The 22,986-nt window shown below is 37.3% G+C and overlaps 3 protein-coding genes across 3 annotated transcripts; all 3 read right to left on the bottom strand.

The window, feature by feature from the left end:
- Positions 1–2,445: 2,445 nt before the first annotated feature.
- LOC141609299 (uncharacterized) lies at positions 2,446–5,047 on the bottom strand. The gene is made up of 3 exons (XM_074428404.1): positions 3,501–5,047; positions 3,166–3,411; positions 2,446–2,881 (listed from the first exon to the last, which is right to left on the bottom strand). The coding sequence occupies exons 1-3, from the start codon at positions 4,728–4,730 to the stop codon at positions 2,741–2,743; spliced, it is 1,617 nt and encodes a 538-aa protein (XP_074284505.1). The 5' UTR covers positions 4,731–5,047; the 3' UTR covers positions 2,446–2,740.
- Positions 5,048–6,478: 1,431 nt separating this feature from the next.
- LOC141606208 (uncharacterized) lies at positions 6,479–9,457 on the bottom strand. The gene is made up of 3 exons (XM_074425252.1): positions 7,806–9,457; positions 7,460–7,702; positions 6,479–6,960 (listed from the first exon to the last, which is right to left on the bottom strand). The coding sequence occupies exons 1-3, from the start codon at positions 9,066–9,068 to the stop codon at positions 6,820–6,822; spliced, it is 1,647 nt and encodes a 548-aa protein (XP_074281353.1). The 5' UTR covers positions 9,069–9,457; the 3' UTR covers positions 6,479–6,819.
- Positions 9,458–10,738: 1,281 nt separating this feature from the next.
- Positions 10,739–13,513, bottom strand: LOC141609298 (putative F-box/LRR-repeat protein At4g15060). Its single transcript, XM_074428403.1, has 3 exons — positions 11,936–13,513; positions 11,602–11,793; positions 10,739–11,027 (listed from the first exon to the last, which is right to left on the bottom strand). The coding sequence occupies exons 1-3, from the start codon at positions 13,112–13,114 to the stop codon at positions 10,887–10,889; spliced, it is 1,512 nt and encodes a 503-aa protein (XP_074284504.1). The 5' UTR covers positions 13,115–13,513; the 3' UTR covers positions 10,739–10,886.
- Positions 13,514–22,986: the final 9,473 nt, after the last annotated feature.

Raw genomic sequence — 22,986 nt, 5'->3', positions numbered from 1 at the left:
TGGAGAAGAAGGATTTGATTTGAGTGTGTCCTAGAGTTCAAGCCGATTAGAAATTGAGAAGGATAAAGTCGCCTATGACGTCTTCCCTTCATCCACCACAAGGTTTCAAGTGAAACAAGGCATAGATGAGGTATCAGTTGACTTGGTTATGAGGACATGTTCTTGCAGGAAATGGGACTTGGATCGGGATCCCATGCGATCACGCAGTGTCTGCTATCTTCAATGCTCATGGCCAACCTGAAGACTATGTGGATGACATGTACAAGAAAGATGCCTATCTTAGAGCATATGGTGGTTCAATTGCCCCATGCCCTGGCCAAAGGCATTGGCCAAAGGTTGCCCTTACTCTAAATCCACCACCAATAAAAGTTGGTCCTGGTAGGCCAAGGAAGAAGAGGAGAAGGGATCCACATGAGGATCCAAAAAGAAGTGAAAAACTGACTAAACATGGGTTACAAATGACTTGCTCAGTTTGCAAGTCAAAGACTCATAACAAAAGAACTAAAGACAAGGCTATTGAACCACCAAAGAAAAAGGGGTAGGGAAGGCCAAGGGTGAATAATGTTGTGGATGAAGGTGTTGCTTCAACATCTACCCCTCACCATACTGCTACTGCACATCCCACCAGAACTGGGAGAGGTGGAAAGACTGTAAGGACAGGGAGAGGTGGAGGAAGAGGAAGAGGGACAAGTAGAGGAAGAGGTGGCAGAGAAAGGGTAAGCATAACACATCTCTTTCGTTGTGATTTTTTAATCGTAGTGTTGCATACGATTTTATTTGAACTCATTCAATGTGATGGATAATGGTTTGGTTTTTATGTCATTGAAACAGGCACCACAAGGACTTGGAGTTTTATTTGATGACAATGGGAATGCATACACCAATGTACCAGGCAATACTAGAGGACCCGTGAGCATCAGTGGAGACCAAGGGCCAAGTACTCGGCCTACCCAAGCATCAATAAATCACCCATAAGAAGCAAGAAAGGCACACAAGCTGATTTGGTGCAGTTTATGTTAGTTTATGTTAGCTTGTCAGGATCAGTTTATGTTAGTTAATGTTAGCTTGTTATTTTGGACAAAGTGGTTGAACCACAACAAGCTCTAGTTGTTTATGTTTATTTTGGATTTCATTGCCTATTTAGGATGGTGTAATAAAAAACAAAAGCTGCTGCTTACATTTTGGAATCTGTATGAATGGAATGACTATTAATGGATGGATTAACAAACATTTCAACACTGTCATTCAGAACTTGTTTTACATTGCTCAACCTTCATTGTTTCATACATCAAATAACACTCTTAAACATACAACAAAATGCAACAATAACCCAGGAAACCAACAATGCATACAACATTAATTTTTCGCTTTTCCTACACTTCCTAATTTTAATTTAATTCTACCACAACCCCTTCAACTTTTTATTCTTCATCTTCAACTTCGTATTTTGTCAAGCAATATCTTCTTATCCGAGTCTTCGATTTCCGAGTTCACTTCCGCCAATTGAAATAAGTCACAGTGATTCCGCTACAATTCAATTTAACATACCAATTTCAATTAATTAAGATTTTCTAAAATTTAACCCATTAACATAAGAAATAATTAAGAAATCAGTTAACATACCGGCCAAAAAGGACATCCATAAAACCATTTACCAGCGTGTTCTCCCTTCTTCGCAAACCTCAACACTGCTCCAACATTGTGTTTGCATAAAACCGTGTTTTGGACGATGTTTGAACTCCATGAATTAGATGAGCTTGCATAAGAACTTTTCCCCATTAATTTGGAAAGAAAAAGGGAGTTGAGAAAAATAAAGCTGAAGAAGAATTAGGGAGAAGGAGAATCAAACAAGCAAAAAGAAGAAGAAAGAGGTTGAAGAAAGGAGGAGGAGATGTGCAAAAATGGAGGAAATCAGTCGAAAGATGTAATATAAGGAGGAGAGAGAAGATAACCTACTCCAACCGGTGATGATATTAAGTGAGTGTGTTATGGGAAGACTAGTGAATAGGATGGATTTAATTCGAATTACTCATAGGTTGGAGTGTTATTTGCAGGGGGGTCATAGGTGGGATTATTCCCATGAAATACTCCTTATAAAAATATCAACTAGCTTAATTGATAAAGTCGGTATTGACTGTTAATTCATGACATATATCTAAATTACGTTAGCATTATGTTTGTCGGGTACTTTGCATGATCATTTCTTGTCCAGTTAAACCCTTTTTCTTTTGGAATGTAACTACATGAGGTGAACTTAACTAAACATAAAAAAATTACTTAAATTGGAATGAAGTCCAAAAGAATGAACGGTAATATGCTAAAGTTAAATCTATTAGCATTACCTAAGAATTGGGTCAAAATACACCCACAAAAAAAATTTGTACACCTGTCCTGGATGCCGGTAAATGGCTTGTGCCTCCGGCACTGAATGCTAATAATCGATGATTTTTTTTAATCAAATCGATATAATTATACTAGACCAATACATCTGATATTAACTAATATTCCGATTTAAAAAAAAAAGTCGGACAAAAAACACAACTGTTCATTCCACCCCTCACAGAACAATGTTAATGTCCCTGCCATGATCACAACAAGTACCAACAATTCAATGCCATGGTAGAAAGACATACTAAAACCAAACTTTTAATCACAAAAGATGCAGGATAACTTTTCCGAGTGCTCGACGCCTCAACAGAATTCCGAACTAAACAGAAGAAGGGACACATGAATCTCGTACTTAAAACCAGGATAGTCTAAACCTGATCTCAAATTCTGATGGTTCCGAGAAAAAGCTTGAGGAATCGACACTTTCAACTTCGATGCTTCTTAGAGGATGCGTATAACAGTGCACTTTATGCTTCAGGATATCCAAGATCGGCTATAGAAAACAGAAACATAAAAAAGATTAGTTCTAGGACGACCTGCATTGAAAAACCTCATAGAGAGGTTAGTTCTAGGGAGATGTGTGGGAAAAAAACGGTAACCTAAGAGCGATCAGTTCCGTAAAATGATGAATTATATGGTGAAAATATGTGGAAAATCCTTTGATTTGGCGAATACTTTTAGGATTCGGGTTTAATGAATGAACCGGGAAATAAAATGCACCAAAGCGGTCTCCTGGATTCTATTACTCTATAAATATGTACAGCAGCAATAGCATACCTTAGCAGTAAAATTATGTAAATTTGTTGTTATGGACAGTACATCAGGGTGACAGCACCAAAATAGTCCATCCAGAAATGCCGGAAGTGAAGACTCTCTCGCGTTCCAATATCTTGTTTCACGCAGAAGAGCCTCAAGTGGGAATACTATAGTAGAGTCCGGACTTGCTTCGCGCAGCTTTAACTCCTTGAGTTTGTATGATGGTCCAGTAACTAGATTCCTCAGTTCCTCCTCCTCGACCTCAATCTATACATGCCACACCACTATGATTTGTCATTTCGACAGGAGATAATTAAACATAATAAATGAATCGTCAAATGGATATAAATCCATACCTCAACAGAGCTAGACAACTCGATAAGTAGAGAATTGAAGACGTTTGTTTCGAAAAGCTTCATCTTTAGCTTAACAAGCCAATCAGTGGTGACAGTATCTCGACCATCTAATACAAATGGAACGAATTGAGCATTACAATGATCTAACGCTCTGGTCAACGAGAGAGCGGTCCTTACTTCACAGTTGTACCAAAACTCAAGCAAGTTAGGGGCATCAACTGTAACCTTCATCACGTCTAAACCCTCAATGATTTGAAGTTCCTTTAGCGAAATGCTTGAGACATCAATACAATTCAGCATTGGGCAACCGGATAATACTAACCTTTCTAACGCGACAAGCTCACGAGCCAACTGAGAAACAACATCATCTGTTATCATAGCACAAACAAACTCCAACTTTCTCAAGTTCTTCAATGCAACAACATTCATGTTCCATGGCCACGGAATAGAACCACTCATACCATGATATGCAAGCTGTCTAAGCGGAGATTCTTTGAATTTAGATTGCATTATTCCGTTACCAACAAATTCACCAGCCTCGTTCACTTTTCTCGTCCAAGGAAGTGAAAGTTTTCCAAGGTAACTTATCGTAATATCTAATTCAACCAAGGGGCAGAAAGATATAATTCTCTGAAGCAAATCCAAATTAACAATTTCCAGGGTTAAAGTAAGATATTCGAGAGAGATAAGTTCCATGGTTTCATAATATGGCAGAACAACCTTCTCACAATTCAAAACTTTCAACGATTTTGCACGAAATAGAATCTCAGGCAACCTGTATGCCGGTGGACGTTCATAAAGAATCTTGAATTCCAACTCCTCAATTTGGCTTTGCACCGCAATTTCAAACCATTGATCAACCAAAGGTTCAATCTTTTCATCTACAATAGGAAGCTCAAGGTTAAGCTTCGTAATTCTATACCTCTCACTGAAATACCTTTGCATTGTCCTATCTATGAACCCGAGAAAATTCTGAACCGTATCAGTATCATAATAACCATCAAAACGATACTTCGACCATTCCCAATCCCGATCAAAATACTGAAATCGGAAATCCAAGATCGGAATGGAAGACCAAACATCATACCACCTCTTAGACAATACACTAGCGCGACAAATCTCTTTAGTATCAAGCATTGAGAGAATAGTATGCAGGATAAATTCCGGAAGCTCCGATATTCTATCAACTGTACCCCTTTGCTTCTTCACTACATTTTTCCCAAACCCCATGTTTTTTTCACAGGAATTTCGTCAAACAGTTGGTATGCACTATCTAAATTCTTAATCTTTAGCTAATCTAACAAATACCCAAATCACAATTCTTGATCATATCTTAACTACAAATTAAAATTCTGAAATACCCATCTCAAATAATTAATCAATAAAAAAAAAAGGAAGATAAGAGAACATAAGAGTATAGCAGAAGAATTTGAATCAATCGGACATATGGAAAATAGTAAACTGAAAGTACCCTGAAGTTTACTTGTACAAATATGCGATAATAAACATTTGGGTCGTGTCGGAAGTAAAAATAGTTCGGAGAGAATGGGAAAATGTGAAGAAGAGCAAGGGTTTTTAAAGGAATACATAGAATACAGAAGGGCTTCCATTGTTTAGGAAATTGTTCAGAAATTAATTTTGGCGCCAAATCTGTTTATCTTCCATTTTAGGAAATTGTTCACATTTCTACCAACTAAATAAGGCCCAAATAAGACCATGTAAACGGGTTAATTGGGTGGCTGTCGGGACGGGTCCAGTGTGAGTCATTTCGGGATTGCAACCGTTTTTAGGTACGATTGGGTTAGTTTTTTATCTGGCTTAGTATTGGATGTGTTGCTATAAAGTTATCTGGGGTCACTGGGGATAATGATTTGTCTATGAAATATGAATTTGAGTCGGATTGTATTGGGTCGGGTCATTTTGAGGTACGGGTCAGTTCAGGACCTTTGTTTGGGTGGAGATTGGGTATAGCCGTGTCGTTCGGGTTGGACAGTTCTTATCAAGTCTAGCTCTAATCCACACCTTTTCGACAGAAGGGTAATGTTGAAGTTAGTGCTCCAAAATTTGTGATATTAGTTTCTACCTAGGTAGCACGAACACACCTCCTAATTAGTCGTTCCGTGTCTGACATTGACTCTTCGAACACACGCGGACACGTCTAAATGTATCGGATACCTATAAATGAAGAATGAGATGTCAAACACGGAAAGATATTGACTAGAAGACAGGTTTAGTTAAAGTCAAATTTTACCTTTAATTTTCTAAATTTAATATCAAATATATTTATAAAAATAAAATGATACGTTCCTTTAACCATAAAACCAGATATGTTCTTTTTAAGCGATCCTTAATAAGTACTGAAAAATGTACTCTCAAAAGGTGTAGAATTTGTCGGTTTATTTATAATACACGACGTTTTTTTCTGAAATGCGCGGTGTGGTTTTTTTTTCTAAGTTATAAACATGATTAAAGTCGTTAAACCGTCAAATATCGATATTAACTAGCTTAACTGATGAAGTTATAAGTTTCAATTCATGACATGACTTCCAATTATAACGTACGGAGTATGTTGACCTATTTACTAGCTTAACTGATGAAGCTACAAGTGTTAATTCATGACATGAGTTCGAATTATGTTAGCATCATGTTTGTTGGGTAGTTTGCATGAATAATTTGTTTTCATTAGACTATTTTCTTTTGGACTATAATTACATGATCTAAACTTAACTAAACATTAAAAAAGCACCGAGAGTACAACTATATGATCTGAACGTAACTTAAAAAAGCATCATGTTTGCTGGGTAGCTTGCATGAATCATTGGTGATGAGATTAGCTGATGTCTTACAACCAGTTAAAATAACATAAAAAAAGAGAATATGATTGTGACTTGTGAGAGTCGAGAGGTCACAAGTACCTTTTCGTCCCATACAAGAAAAACCGTCGTATAAAAGATTCAACGGTTAAAAGAGAATGATAAGGACACATGATATCAAAATGCAGACCAGGACAGGCACCAAAGCCCTCCATAAGTCCATACACAATTATACTATACAATCAATACAAGTATACAACTGATATAGCTAATATTCCGATTAAAAAAAAGTCGGACAAACACCACAATTTTTCATTCCACCCCTCAAAGTACAATATCAATGTTCTTCTCAAGATCCCCACAAGTAAGAGGATTCAATGCCATGGTAGAAAGACGTAACAAGTACAGAGTACGCAACACCTCAACAGAATACCGAACTAAAAAAAAAGAAGGGACACATGAATCTCGTACTAAATACATATATTTGAGATTTCTGTTAGCTAAACTTAAAACCAGGACAGTCTAAACCTGATTTCAAATTCTGATGGTTCCGAGAGAAAGCTTGAGGAATCGACACCTTCAACTTTGATGCTTCTCAGGGGATGCTTATAGCAGTGCACTTTGCGCTTCAGGATATTCAAGATCGACTGTAGAAAACAGAAACATAAAAGAGATTAGTTCTAGGGAGATATCAGATATGTGATGAAAAATCTCGTAGACAGATTTGTTTTAGGGAGATGTATGGGGAAAAAAAATGGGAACATAAACAGGATCAGTTCCAGAAATTGATGCATTAAATGGTGGAATTACGGGTTAAGTGCTTGGATTTGGCTAATACTTTCAGGACTCGGTTTGATGAATGAATCAGAAAATAAAATGTGCCAAAGTGATCTCCTGGATTCTATTACTCGATAAATATGTACAGCAGCAAGTACACCCATATAAACAAGACCAACAAAGAATTCCACAAGTTCTGATACGGTGGATGGTCGTTGAATAAACGTAAGTTTATTTATGAGAAGCGAAACAGTCACTCAACACCTCCGTAGGGTGATTCATCATGCCAAAGGGTAAAGTTTTCCACCACCCAAACGGAACATACTAATACATGTCTACACGGTCCTACAACAATGTAACACAGCATACCTTAGCAGTCAAATTATATAAATTTGTTGTTATCGATAGCACATCAGGGTGGCAACACCAAAACAGTCCATCCAGAAAGGCCGGAAGTGAAGATTCTGTAGCTTTCCAATATCTTGTTTCACGCAGAAAGGCCTCAAGTGAAGAATCTGTAGGGTCCGGACTTGCTTCACGCAGCTTTAACTCCCTGAGTTTGTATGATGGACCAGTAGCTAGATTCCTCAGCACCTCCTCCTCTACGTCAATCTACAGATTCCAAAATAATTAAAACGACACCATGATGATTTGTCATTTCAGCACAAAACAATTAATCATATAAATGAATCATCAAATGAGTATAAATTCATACCTTGAGAGAGGTAGATAAATCGATAACTAAAGATTTGAAGATGTTTGTTTCGAAAAGAATCTTCTTTAGCTTAACAAGCCAATCAGTGGTGATAGTATCTTCACCATCTACCACCAATGGGGCGAATTGGGCATTACAATGATCTAACGCACTGGTCAATGAGAGAGTGGTCTTCACTTCACAGTTGTAACAAAAGTCAAGCAAGTTAGGGGTGTCCACTGTAACTTTCATCACGTCTAAACCCTCAATGATTTGAAGTATCTTTAGCGAAATGCTTGAGATGTCAATGCAATTCAGATCTGGGCATTCAGATAATACTAACCTTTCTAACACGACAAGCCCACGAGCCAACTGAGAAACAATATCATCTGTTATCATAGCACGAACAAATTCTAAATTTCTCAAGTTCTTCAACGCAAACACATTCATTTTCCATGGCCACGGAATAGATCCACCCATACCATTATATGCAAGCTTTCTAAGTGGGGATGCTTTGAAGTTTGATTGGACTATTCTGATACCAACAAACTCAGCTGTCTCGTTCACTTTTCTCGTCAGAGGAAGTGAAAGCCGTCCAAGGTAGGCTACTGTAATATCTAATTCAACCAAAGGGGAGAAAGAGATAATCCTCTGAAGCAAATCAATATCGACAACTTCTAGGTTTAACCTAAGATATTCAAGAGAGATAAGTTCCATAGTCTCGTAATATGGCAAAACAGCATTCTCACAGTTCAAAACTTTCAACGATTTTGCACGAAATAGAATCTCAGGCAGCCTATAGTGCGTACATTCATGAAGAATCGTGAATTCCAACTCCTCGATTTGGCTTTGCACCGCAATTTTAAACCATTGATCAACCAAAAGTTCAATCTTTTCATCTACCATAGGAAGCTCAAGGCTAAGCTTCATGATTCTGTACCTCTCAGTGAAATACCTTCGCATCGTCCTATCTATGAACCCAAGAAAACTTTGAACCGTATGAGTATCATAATAAACATTAAAATCATATTTCGACCTATCCCAATCTCCCTTAAAGTACTGAAACCGAAAATCCAAAACCGGAATAGACGACCAAACATCATACCATCTCTTAGATAATACACTAGCGCGACCCGCCTCTTTAGTATCAAGCATTGAGAGAATCAAATGCAGGATAAAATCCGGAAGTTCCGAAATTCTATCAACTGTGCCCTTTTCCATCTTTGCTACATTTTCCCCAAAACCCATGATTTTCTCACAGGAATTTCGTCGAACAGTTGGCATGCACTATCTAAATTCTTAATCTTTGGCTAATCTAACAAATACCCAATTCAAATTTCTTGATCATATCGTTACTAAAAAATTAAAATTCAGAAATACCCAACTCAAACAATTAATAAAATACAGTAATGCACAAGAATATACCAGAAGAAGTAGAATCAATCGGACACATTGAAGATATTAAGCTGAAACTGCCCTCTCAATTCAATAGTACAAATATACGATAATAAACATTTGGGTCGGAACGGACGGAAACAATAAATGGGAAAGCATGTAAGAATGTGAAGAAGAGCAAGAGTTTTTAAAGGAATTTTTAGAATACAGAGAGGCTTCCATTGTTTAGGAAATTGTTCAGAAATTAATTTTGGCGCCAAATCTGTTTATCTTCCATTCCACCAACTACCCAAGGGCCAAGGCCCCAATAAGACCGGTTAAGCGGGTTAATCGAGTGCCGGTTGGGCCGGGTCTGGGTAGACTTGGCAAATGGATCATCCGGGTCGGGTCATTTTCGGGCCAATTAATTGGGTCACTTTCGGAACAGGTTATTTTTGGGCCGAGTCACTTCGGATCGGGTCATTCTGTCGGGTCAATTTGGGTCGTTTGGGTCATTTCAGGCCATGATTTTGCCTTAATTAGGTCATTTTGGGTCAATCGGATCATTTTGGGTCACTTAAGTCGGGTCAGTTTCAGTTCGGGTTGGACAATTTTATAAGTCTAGCGCTAATTCACACTATTTTTTTTTGAAGGAAAAGATCAATTCATTAATAAAACGCCAAACGACACTTACAAAAAATAGGTATAATCGAAAACAATTCTAATAAAAACCAAAGGACAAATTTCTCCTGTAAAACTACGGATCTCAAAACATGATATGACAATTCGGCTCGTCCTTGTATCGCTTTCTTCGTGTAGCTTTTAAGGGGATCCTTCGTTTGATTCATTGATGGAGAAAATTTACCTGCTACTGGCACCACAGATCGCTGACGAATAACGCATATCCATTGTAGAGTCGTATGATGAATAATCAACAAACCGTTCTTATCTATAATTCCAATAATAATACTAAACCCTAGAAAAACAAGGACTGAAAAAACTCTGAAAATAGAGACGGAAAAACAGATCTCACCAAAATGGAGATTTTTATTGATTAATTTATAATATTTCATATTAGTAATTGATAAATGAAATTATTTAAGGGGCTTACCATCAATCAATGATCGATGGAAACCCCAGATTTGATTGATGGAGACTAGAGTTTTTTTAGAAAGGAGGAGGAGAGTTTTTTTGTAACTAGAAAGGAGGAGGAGAGTTTTTTTGTAACTCCTATGAGTCCTATCTAATTCACACCTTTGACAAAGGGGTATTGTTGGAATTAGTGCTTCAATTTGGAATAATGATGTAGTGGATTAATTTAGCATGTGTATATTAAGTTAAAAAAAGTACTTATAATTCTTATAACCATGATCTGCAATTCTGCAGACAAACTAAATGGCTAAACCTCATTTAAGTAATACTCTGTAGGAAACGAAAGTATACTCGAGAGTGACCTGGTCGAAGATAAAAGTTCGCGTAGGCTGAAGAATGAACCATACTATCGTGTTCGAGGTCCGGCGACCACAATTGTTCAGTCCATCCCATGATCACAACAAGTGCAACGATTCAATGCCATGGTCGAAAGACATAAACTAAACATTTAATAGAAAAAATGTTAAAGATAACTTGACAGTGTTCAATGCCTCAACAGAATTCCGAACCAAACAGAAGAAGGGATGTATTAAACTTGTACTAAATACATATATTTGAGATCTCTACAAGCTAAACTTAAAACCAGGACAGTCTAAACCTGAACTCAAGTTCTGATGGTTCCTCAAGAAAGTTTGAGGTATCAACACCTTCAATTTCGATGCTTCTCAGGGGATGCTTATAGCATTGCACTTTCTTCTTCAGGATATTAAAGATCGACTAAAAAATGGATAAATACAAGGAATTAGTTCCAGCGAGATGTTTGTGGTAAAAATTATCGCAACATAAAGAGGAATTATTACTTTCGGGAAATGATGCATTATGTGGTGGACATATATGTAAATTGTAAAGCAAGAAGACAGACAAAGAATTCCAGCTAGGGTCACATTTTTCCAAAAAATATGATCAATATAAAGAAGATCAACAAGAATCCACGAGTTATGATACCGGTGGGTCATGTCAAGTCAGTCTAGACGAGGTTATATGAGAAGCAGAACAGTCGCCCAACACCTCCGCAGGGTGATGCATTACATCAAGGGGTAAAGTTCCCTACCACTACCTTGCATCAAATCTAAGCGTCCCAATTCCGCCATTTTTGTAAGAGAGAGATTGAATTATAGCGCCCTCCACCACCTATATCCCATGTACACGATAACAAGACCCGCCAAGTTAATTTAATAAGACAGCAAACCATATAACAAACAGAACATACCATGCGTTAAGTCAAATTATGTAAACTTGTTATTATAGACATAATATCAGGGTGGCAGCACCTCAGCACTGAAAAGCATACCTTAGCAGTCAAATTATGCGAACTTGTTATTGACAGAATATCAGGGTGGCAACACCAAAACAGTCCATCCAGAAAGGCCGTTAGTGAAGATTCCGTAGAGTCCCACGCACTTGTTTCACGCAGCTTTAGCTCTCTGAGTTTGTATGACGGGCCAGTAACCACATTCTTTAGTTGCTCCTCCTCTATCTCAATCTATAGAAGTCAACATAATCTTAGGCAAGATAGTACGAGCCTTACTCATAAATACACCATCACGACACGACTCTGATTACTATGATGGGTGCAAGACAATTAAACATAATAAATAAGTCATCAAATGGGTAGAAAGTCATACCTGAAGAGAATTAGACAACTCAATCAATAAAGATTTGAAGGCGCTTGTTTCTACGAGAAACTTCTTTAGCTTAACAAGCCAAACCGTAGTGATAGAATCCAGCACGAACAACGGAAAGAATTGAGCATTACAATGATCTTGCACTCTGCTCAACGAGAGAGGGGTTTCTAATTCACAGTTGTACAAAAACTCGAGCAAGTTAGGGGCGTCAACAGTAACCTCTGTCAAGTCTTCACACTCAACGATTGCAAGGTCCTTTAGCGAAATGCTTGAGACTTCAATGCATTTCAGCCCTGTGCATGTAGCTAATACTAAGCGTTCTAAAGCTACAAGCCCGTGAACCAACTCAAAAACTATATCATCTGTTATAGTAGCACAAACAATCTCCAACTTTCTCAAGTTCTTCAACGCAACCACATTCATGTTGCAAGGCCACGTAATACATCTAAAGAGGCCATGATATGCAAACTTTCTAAGCGGGGAAGCTTTGAAGTTTGATTGCATTATTCCACTATCAACAAATTCGGTTCCCTCACTCATTTTTCTTGTCCAAGGAAGTGAAATTTTTCCAAGCTCTTCTATTGTAATATCTAATTCAACCAAGGGGCAAAAAGTGATAATCCTTTGGAACATATCCATATCTACATTTTTCACAATTAAATGAAGATATTCGAGAGAGATAAGTTCCATGGTCTCATAATATGGCATCACAACATTCCCACAAGTCAAAACTTTCAATGATTTTGCTCGAAATAGAATCTCAGGCAGCCTGTAAACCGGTGAATGCTGATCATGTACCTGGAATTCCAACTTCTCGACTTGGTTTTGCACCGCAATCTTCAACCATTTATCAACCAAAAGTTCAATCTTTTCATTCACCATACGAAGCTCAAGGTTAAGTTTCATTATTCTATACTTCTGAGTAAAATACCTTTGCATAGTCCTATCTATGAACCCCAGAAAACTCTGTTTCTTATCTGTATCAAAGTACTGAAAATGAAAATCCAAAACCGGAATAGAAGACCAAACATCATACCACCTCTTAGACAACACACTAGCACGACCCGCCTCTTTAGTATCAAGCATTGAGAGAATATTATGCAGGATAAATTCCGGAAGCTCCGAAATTCTATCAACTGTACCCCTTTTCACCTTTGCTACATTTTCCCCAAACCCCATGATTTTCTCACAGGAATTTCGTCAAACAGTTGGCATGCACTATCTAAATTCCTAGTCTTTAGCTAAACTAACAAATACCCAATTCATAATTCTTGATCATATCTTCACTACTAATTAAAATTCAAAAACACCCATCTCAAACAACTAAATACCACAGTAATGCAACATATTCAATCAAAATAAAATAAAATTGGAAGATGAAGAAAACACAAGAGTATATACCATTAGGGTTTGAATCAATCGAACACATGGGAAGGAAAATTAATCCGGAGATTGCGGGAAAATGTGAAGAAGAGCTAGGGTTTGAAGAATACAGAAAGAGCCAAAGAGGGTTTCAATTGTTCCAAGTATTATCACAGTAACTACGAGGAGTATTAAGTATCTTTTGGCGCCAAATATGTTTGATCTTTCTCCGTCGTAACTTATAGCGTCACAAGGAAACCAACTGCGCTTGCAAATGGGTCAATCAGGCGTGGTGTTATAGAGCTGGCAAAAGTTGACCCGACCCGCTCGAAATCCGACCCGACACAACTTGAAAATTGGGCGAACCGAAACCAAATTGACCCGACCCGATAACCGATAGCAACTTTATTTTTTCCAACCTGAACCCGAACTGAACCGACTCGACCCGTAACCCGATATTTTCTCAACCTGATAGATGAACTAGCTTAATAATGGAGTAAATGACGTCAAATTGACATTCTATCTTAATTATTTTTACTTAAAACTACAATTAATACACCTACCCATTATTTAAACATAAAATTACCATCTAAAACTAAATATATAAGATAAAATATATGCTGATAGCCTGACCCGACACTGACCCGCTAATGACCCGACCCGACTTGCCACCCATTAATGACCCGACCGAAGATGACCCGACATGACCCGACCCGAACAAGTCACTGACCCGACATAACCCAAACCCGGTATGACCCGACCCGCCTTAACCCGACCCGTAACGACCTGAGTGACCCGATTGCCACCTGGTGTGTGCGGTGTGGGTTGGGTTTTGGTTAGTTCGAGGGTGAATTAGTTTTGAGTACGTCGTAACTTGTAAATGTGTTGTCATTAAGTTATTTAGAGTTAATAGCGAGTATTTTGTCGAGGTTTTTAATTGGCTTATTGACCCAATTTCGGGGTCAATGGGGCTTATTGGAGAAAATAGAGGGAACAAACAGCAATAAACATTTGGTCATGTTAGATGATGTCTAATTAATTCAGGCCAAACTCAATTCGGACTGTGGATCAAAATTGCGTTCTTTGTCGAGTGCATATTAGGCGTGGAAGTCAATATAGGTCAAATTGTTCAGTTAACTCAGTTTTGTCAAATCTAGACTCGATCAATCCCCATTCATCATATTGTTCGACCAGCTCAGTTTTGTCAAATCGAAACTCAATCAATTACATTCATCATAGCAATATCACTTTGGTTTAAATTTGGCGCGAAAGTTTTGAAATTACTCGTGTTCGGTTTAAACTAGCAAGCTTTACAATGATTTCACTTTTTTAAAACTCGAGTGAGATCGACATAAGCTAGTTTCCAATTTCCATCTCTTGTGTGGAGATGATGAGAATCTTACCCAGGTTCAATATCTTGTTTTTAGATATATTATTACCAATTCAATTTCCTATTGTAATTTGTACACTTTCCTTTTTCTATAGTTCTTCTATGCTTAGGTTATTGAATTGGCTGAACTATATAACAAAATCGTATCGTATTTTTTCACTCAGCCCTAATTTTTATTCTACTATCCCAATTGTTGTTTGTCTGTAATACCTCGTATTTATCCTATTATAACTAGACCGAATAGAGAACCCACTCGGCCGAGTGCAACTCCACTCGGCCGAGTGGGAGGCCGAGTGAGCCAATACAGTAGGCTGGAAAGCCTGGAAAGTCGCTCACTCGACCGAGTGACCATCCACTCGACCGAGGGGAGCCTTCACTCGTTCGAGTGGGCTTCCACTCGACCGAGTGAGTTTTACTCGGGAAATGTTTGGTGAAGTGTCGCTTTCATAACCCTATCTTTTCAGATTTCCTACACCAAAACCCCTCTCATACACTATTCACCACTCTCTAAATTTCACCAATTTCCCTCTAAAACTCTCCACCTTCAAATCCTCTCAAAACCCTAAGTTTCCATAGAAGAGTTCTTGCCTCCTTAGCCTTTCTCCTTTATTGTAAGTGGATCTACACTTCTTCTTCTCTTCTTTCTTGTCTTAACAACTTTGTTTAGTTAGTAAGTTAATCTTTACTTAGTTATGTTGTAAGAATTCAAGGGGTTAAGTTAGTATGTTGCTATAATAGATTGTAGTGTTAATTATAATAAATAATATGTGTAGGAAACTTCATTGATGAGCATTTCTAGGGATTAACTTGTGGGATTGTGAAGATAAGCTCAAGGTAGGGTTTCCCTACTTAGTTATGATGTTATGAGTGTTTAATTGTGCATTTAATATCATTAATTACATTTATCTCATAGTAATTGCATTATAACATGTGTTGGATAATTCGGGTTTGGTACATATTGTGGTCTCATAATGATTTTGGGAAGAATGAGTATGCTAAATGACTCTAGCATTAATTATCTTGCACTATAACATGTTAAAGCAATTAAAAGAAGAGAATATGAATTGATAAAGTTTTGAGTATGAATTGATTGTTGTATAAATTTAATGGCATGCTTGTTTGGTTAATTGTTCTTGTTGTTGGTGAATTGTTGACATTGGATATTGTTGGAGGATGTTGGTGATGGTTTTGGAGACGGAAGGCGGTTGGAAAACCGTCTTCCGCTCAAGTCTCCCTTGGAGCTTCCCACTCCAAGGGAATGTGCACATTAGTACTTGGGTCATGGAGGGACTCATGCAATGAGGCATGTTGTCTGGCAGAGGACACGAGTCGCACTCGGGTCCGGTACCACAGACGTGTTCCGAGTACCTTAGTGGTTTTGGTGACGTCGTGGGCGTGTCCTGGTCACGGTTGGCGGAGATGAGTTTGGTGGATGTTTGTCATGTTACATACCTCATTAAATTAGTAAGTTTGTTGCATCTCTTGCCTATTATTGACATTCATATCATTGGTTAACACTTGGGTTTGAATGTCTGTGATGAACTATATGGTGATTTCAGCCCATATGAGGAGCAGTGTCGACAGGTGCATGTGTTGAGTAGCGGGCTTGGGAGCGGTCTACCTCGTTGTCGTCACTTGCTCTTATTTAGCTTTTGACATTTAGACTCCATTCGATTTGGTTGTATTAATGGGATGATTTTTATATCCCTTAACTTGTGATCACTTAACTCTACAACTTAACTAATTATGTTATCTAAATTACTTCTTTACTTGTTGTTCTCACTACACTCTTGGGAAACCAAGGCTTGTGATACCTCCATATCATGGGAATGGCCTAGAGGAAGGGTTCCGACCTATGAGGGTGTTAGATTGTCTTATTATGAAAGTGGAGACATTAAAAATAACAATTACAATTACAAATCGATTTTAAAAAAATAATGACTAGCGTAGCTTTTCATGAAAAAATTATTAATAATAATAATAGTAACAATAATAATAAAATAATAAAATGATAGATCTATTGTACCTTTATATGTAAAATTAATAATAATAATAATAATAATAATAATAATAATAACCATTATATTTTACAAAAAATGACAAATCTACTTTGTGGGAAGCTTAAATTTTTATTAAAAATTAAAAATCAATGATTGAGACAAATATCAAAATATTCATAAAAGACATAAATGATGTAAAACAATATTGGACTCACAATAATCAATATCATGTTGATCGAAAGACAAAATCAAAGAGGACATCATGCGTTATAATTATTGATGATATACGGACTACGGTGATAAGTGATATGATGAAGACGATTGATGAGGGTAGTGAGTTTTATCGGATAAAGGATGAGTTAGGGTGATAAGGTGAGTAAAGATCATGCAGATTTGAGAGAGGGAGATGAGTGAGGTTGATGAAGATTAATAGGGTATAATTTGGGGGTTTTTTTACAAAGGGGAAGAGTAAAAGTGAGAGATGACGAAAGTCATAAAAAAAAAACTAAAGAGTTAGGGTTGCTTTGGGTTGGCCGTGGGGTGAGTTTTATTTGGGTTGGGTGGGTGGGATAATATATTAGGGGATTTTGACAATATTTAATTGTTTGGGTTAGTCACATTTTATCTACTTTGGTCATAATATTAATTAAGTCGTAAATACGCAATACAGTACTTCGTAATTTTTACTTTATAGAACGTTTTAGATTAGTTATTCACACGGGCAATTTACAATACAGTTTTACTATAGTAGATGCGATGGGGGTGTTTGGTAAACAGTAGATTGGTGAATTTTCAGCATATTCAAGCCTTTTAGCATGTTTGACTCACAAATCTACTAATTTACGTATTTGGTAAATTGCATATTGAAACAGTAGATTGAAGCTCAATCTACTGTTTTCCAATATGCTGCTCCATCCAGCATATTCACATTAGTTGATTGGGAAAATTGAATCTGTCAACCATTTATATATAGATACTATTGTCAAACCTGTCAATCCAATTTGTCATTTATAATCTGCTTGACCAATCTGCTTCTGCCATTATTAATCTGCTGAGTAACAAACATGGCCGATAACTATTGACTAATAAGACTAAAAATGGAAAAGGATAATTATTGAAAAGGACCGAAAAAATATATTATATGTACATTGAATCTAAAATTCTAGACTATTTATATTGTCACGGTAAACAATTAATTACGTTGCTCTTATATATCCAATGATAGCGCCTTATAAATTCATTGCATTTAGTACATATCATGTTTATGTACCAGACCCGTGCATTATTTTGCACGGGTTTAAAACTAGTGTAGCCAGTAATTACCACTTTCTTAGTGGTTTTATTCAGCAGTTAAATTAGAGACTTATAAGCATTCTTATAATTAGATTAATAGGAAAGTATGTAAACCATGATCTGCAATTCTGCAGACAAACTAAACGGCTAAACCTCATTTAAGTAATACTCTGTAGGAAACGAAAGTAAACTCGAGAGTGACCTGGTCGAAGATAACATCACAATTACCAAGTTCGCGTAGGCTGAAGAATGAACCATACTATTGTGTTCGATTTGTGGTTCCACCAGTAGAGCTGATATAACTATGTTAGAACACACTTGGTTGATGATGCCAAGTTTCATTATGATTTAATTGTTTACCTCTTAGTAAATGTTTAGCAAATTGAAGCATCCCATGATTGTTCAAAGAAGTTCAAGATGATCAAGATGAAGGACAAGTCAAGCATGCCCATAGTCTAGAACAAATGTTGTAAACGAGGTAGTTCAACATATTTCTTTTACGCATTAGTTATGGCAAAACCGTGCAACAGTTCCTGAGACTGTTGCACCATGGTTTCTGGTACTAACGAATGGAGAATTTTCGGGAAAATTTACAAGTGTTTGAAATTCCTTAAAAATCTTTTATATGTTCAAGAGGAACATTATTTCAAAACTGAAGAACAAAAAGAACAAAAGAATATGCTTGCACAATAATTTAAAAGATGTCAATCCCATTTGTGCAAGTTGCCTTTCATGCTAAAAATGGGTCTTATGCTTTTTCCATTTGTGGCAAAATTGTGAGTTCCCATATTTTATGGGAAACACTCCTTCTCTTTGGAAAAACGCAGCCCCTTGAGCCTCTCAAACCTGATTGTTCTTTTATATTTTTTAAATGAAAATGCATGCTACTAACTTGTGGATATTAGATTAAAGTAGTGTTAAGAACCTTCTCTTACACACTACCTTTCTCTATAAATAGCCACTTCATTTTTCATTTATTGCAAGACTTTGAAAGAGCATTCATTGTAAACACTTTGCAAATCTTTTCAGCATTAAAAGCTTTGTTCTTCAATCATTTGCAAAACCGTTTTCTGTTTTTCAAAAGTCTTCAATTGTTTTTCAAAGCTGTAAAATCTCCAAGTATCAGTTCGCTTAACTGTTGCATAATCGAATATGTTCAATGATTCTCGTGTTTAGGTCTTAATTGTAATCTCCATGTTCTTAAGTGAACCACTGAGATTCTGACTCTGTAAACCGTTGAGATAGAACCTTAAGTCTTGAAGCGGAGTAGCTTTGAGCAAGAGAAAGTCTTGAAGCGGAGTAGCTTTAAGCATTGCAACCGGAGTAGGTTGGCGAGTTGTTTCATTGTAATGGTTTAGTTAAGTTTGAGTAAATTTCTAAACAAGCAATAAAATAACGGTTGGACGTAGGCTCCGGAGTAGGAGCTGAACCAATTTTTAAACATCGTCTTGTTTGTTTATTTACTTTCACGTTCTCTTATCATTCTTCTTTTACACGTTAATCTCGCTCTCAGTACTGTGCAACAGTCTCTCATACTGTTGCATAGACCTGCTGTACCTTTTGTGAACTTACAATCTATTAAGTTTCTCAAACTCGTATCAATAGATCTTACTTGTGTTAGTCATTAACCAAGTAAGAGAGAAAATTTTTAAAAGGTACACCTAATTCACCCCCTCCCCCTCTTAGGTGTTTATCGTTCTTAACTCTTCAATTGGTATCAGAGCCTCGTGCTCTTGATATTGGTTAAAACCAAGGAGTTGATCCCATAGTTATGGACGATTCAAAACACACTAAGTATCCCATCTTCAAGGGTGAAAACTATGCCTGGTGGAAACATCGCATGGAGCACTATGTTAAAAGTACGGACTATGAATGTTGGTTGATCATTCAAAATGGTCCTCTCAAGATTGAGGTGACTAATGCCGATGGCACTAAGTCTATCAAAAGTGAGGACAAGTATGTTGAGGCCGATTATAGAAAAGTCGAGAAAAACTCTAAAGCCATGTCCATCCTTCAATATGGCATCGGTGAACAAGAGATCAACCGGATATCCGGTTGTGACTCAAGCAAAGGAAATTTGGGACACCCTAAATCTTGCCTATGAGGGAACGTCACAAGTCAAAAAGTACCGTGTTGATCTTCTCATGCAACAATACGAGATGTTCAACATGGGAAAAGATGAGTCAATTAATAGTTTGTCTTCTCGTTTCTCTAGTATTGTTAATGACCTTAAGAGTCTAGGTAGAAACTTTGAATCCGAGGATGTAGTCCGTAAAATCCTTCGTAGCCTATCTGAAAAATGGCAACCGAAGGTTACGGCTATTGAGGAAGCTAAAGACCTTTCTTTGCTATCCCTTGATGAACTTATGGGCTCACTCATGGCTCATGAGTTAACTCTCATGAAGCGATCTGGTGAAAGCTCTAAAGGGAAAGGACTTGCTCTTTATGCTCTCTCAAATGATGAGGAGGATGAAGATGACGAGTTTGCAATGTTCACTAAAAACATTGTTGGCATGATAAATGGTCGAAACTCACAAAGGCCTAATAACTATACTAGCAAACGACGCTTTCCCAAGAGGAAGTCTACATCCATCCACCTGTTGGTGGTTGCTTCAAATGTGGTGACAAAGGTCACCAAATCAAAGAATGCCCAAAGTGGAATGACATTAAGTCTAAGGAGAAGCGTGAGTTTGCTAAAAGAGAATACAAAAGCAAAGTAAATTTGTCATTTGGGGAATGTCGATTCGACGAGGACGATGTCCTTGAGGAAGAATTGGACGCCAAACTTAGCATCTCTTCCCAGTCAAACAATGATGTTCCAAAGTCAACAAAGAAAGAAAATGTTAAATGTCTTATGGCTCACTCCGTGGACTCCGACTCAGATTCTGACATTGAGGTAAATAAGATCAAGAAAAAGGTTCGATCTTTCTCTAAAGACAAGATCTGTCATCTTCTAGACCAATTCATTGATAAGTGTCGTATTCAAAGCAATAAATTAGAGGCTATGCAAACTGAAATTGAGGACATAGCTGAAGAAAATGTTGGTTTAAAAGAATGTCTAAATGAGGTAGATCAACCTAGTTCATCATCGAGTCTTGAAAAGGAGATTAAAAAGCTCCGAAAACAGAATCTGTTTCTTGCCAAAAGAATTGATGAAATGCATGCAACAGATTAGTGCAATGTTGCATTTGTGTCCAACAATGGAGAAGAGTCCCCTGACAAAGTCGTGTCCTCACTAACCAAAGAACGTGACCAACTTTTGATTGATCTTGCAAAATGTCAAAATGAAAAAGAAGATCTTGTCAAAATTTCTGAAATGCTTAATGATGAGTCAAGTCATGCTAAAAGTGCTTTAGATCGAGTGCAAAATACAAATGATGATCTTCTTGTTCAAATTGAAACTCGAAAAAGGTGAACAAATCCATGCAAAGATGATGCAACTGTTGCATCTGAGTCTATAAAGGAAATTGAGACTCTCACAAAACATGTGTCTTCACTAACTAAAGAACGTGACTCTCTGTTAGCTGACCTCACCTTGTGCAAAAGAGATAACAAACAACTTGAGCAAATTGGCTTATTGCTTAGTGATGAAGTGAGACATGCTAAACATGCGTTCGACAAAGTAGGTCAACTAAATCTTAATCATCTTGCTAAAATTGACAAACTAACCAAAGAGCTAGATGAGGCTAAGATGTTCTATTTGAAATGGGAAGGAAGTCAGAATGTCTTGGAGTTTCTTTTAAAACAATCTCAAGAATATGAAAACCGTGCAAAAAATCTTTGGACTTGGTTTAAAATGCAACAGTTCTACGATCACTGTTGCACTCGAAACCAAGACCAAGCGAATCGATTTTCGAAGAAGAAAGTATCTTTGGCCTTCCCGAGTACATTATCTCGCAATTCGTGGTAAAACTGGTCATGAGTTTAATGGTTGTGAAAAGAGAGTCCTTGACCTAGAAAGAAGTACCAAAGTGGCTAAACATGATTGGATTAAGAAGAAAGAAGTCAAAAAGGTTGTTGTCAAGAAGGAGCCCAAACTTGTTTGGGTTCCTAAACTAAATGTTTGATTTCTTATAGGCATTAGCGAAAGGCAAAAGCAGCAAATTGGGTACTTAGACAAAGTGGATGCTCTCGTCACATGACGGGAGATGAAAACCAATTCCTTTCGCTAGAAGCCTGCGATGGTGGCATGGTGACTTTTGGTGACAACAAACGAGGTGAAATCGTTGGTATTGGAAAAGTTGGTAAGTCAAAGTCACTATGTGTCGACAAAGTGTTGCTTGTCAAAGGTTTGAAACACAATCTTCTAAGCATATCACAATTGTGTGATCGAGGTAACATCGTTGAATTTCTTGCTAGTGAATGTAGAATAATTGATGGAAAAACTAGAGAACTCATTCTTGAAGGTGAACGTGTCAAAGATGTCTACATGACTAACTTACACTCATTGTCTAGTCAAACACTATCATGCATGAGTGTCCAAAAGAATGACCCTTGGCTTTGGCATAAACGACTTGGTCATGTGAATGCTAAAACACTTAACACTCTTAAGAAGCTTGATCTAGTTGATGGCATTCCTAACATCAAATTTGAATTCAAATCACTTTGTGACGATTGTGTTAAAGGTAAACAAGTAAAATGCTCTTTTAAATCCAAAAAGATTGTTAGCACTTCCTTACCTCTTGAGCTAATTCACATTGACTTATGTGGACCTATGCGTATTGTCAGTAAAGGTGGAAGTCGTTATATATGTGTCATTGTTGATGATTATACAAGATTTGTTTGGCTTCTCTTCTTAAGTTCTAAAGACCAAACTTTTGATGAATTCTTAATTTGGGTTAAAAAGGTCCAAAACAAATTTGGTTATAAACTTGTCTCCTTGAGATCCGACCATGGAACCGAATTTGAGAATTTATCATTTGAGTCCTATTGCAATGAGTACGGTATTAGCCATAATTTTTCGGCCGCAAGAACCCCTCAACAAAATGGGGTTGTGGAACGAATGA

The sequence above is a fragment of the Silene latifolia genome, chromosome 10, assembly GCF_048544455.1.
Source record: "Silene latifolia isolate original U9 population chromosome 10, ASM4854445v1, whole genome shotgun sequence".
NCBI lineage: Eukaryota > Viridiplantae > Streptophyta > Magnoliopsida > Caryophyllales > Caryophyllaceae > Silene > Silene latifolia.
The sequence above is the reverse complement of the archived record's forward strand: the minus strand, read 5'-3'. Positions and strand labels throughout refer to the sequence as shown.

Coding starts and splice junctions, on each gene's coding strand:
- LOC141609299 (XM_074428404.1), bottom strand. CDS start 4,730: ATGGGGTTTGGGAAAAATGTAGTGAAGAAGCAAAGGGGTACAGTTGAT. Junction 3,412..3,500: donor AGTTGTCTAGCTCTGTTGAG/GTATGGATTTAT, acceptor TGGCATGTATAG/ATTGAGGTCGAGGAGGAGGA. Junction 2,882..3,165: donor TACATAATTTTACTGCTAAG/GTATGCTATTGC, acceptor TGTTTTCTATAG/CCGATCTTGGATATCCTGAA.
- LOC141606208 (XM_074425252.1), bottom strand. CDS start 9,068: ATGCCAACTGTTCGACGAAATTCCTGTGAGAAAATCATGGGTTTTGGG. Junction 7,703..7,805: donor ATTTATCTACCTCTCTCAAG/GTATGAATTTAT, acceptor TGGAATCTGTAG/ATTGACGTAGAGGAGGAGGT. Junction 6,961..7,459: donor TATATAATTTGACTGCTAAG/GTATGCTGTGTT, acceptor TGTTTTCTACAG/TCGATCTTGAATATCCTGAA.
- LOC141609298 (XM_074428403.1), bottom strand. CDS start 13,114: ATGGGGTTTGGGGAAAATGTAGCAAAGGTGAAAAGGGGTACAGTTGAT. Junction 11,794..11,935: donor AGTTGTCTAATTCTCTTCAG/GTATGACTTTCT, acceptor TGACTTCTATAG/ATTGAGATAGAGGAGGAGCA. Junction 11,028..11,601: donor CGCATAATTTGACTGCTAAG/GTATGCTTTTCA, acceptor TCCATTTTTTAG/TCGATCTTTAATATCCTGAA.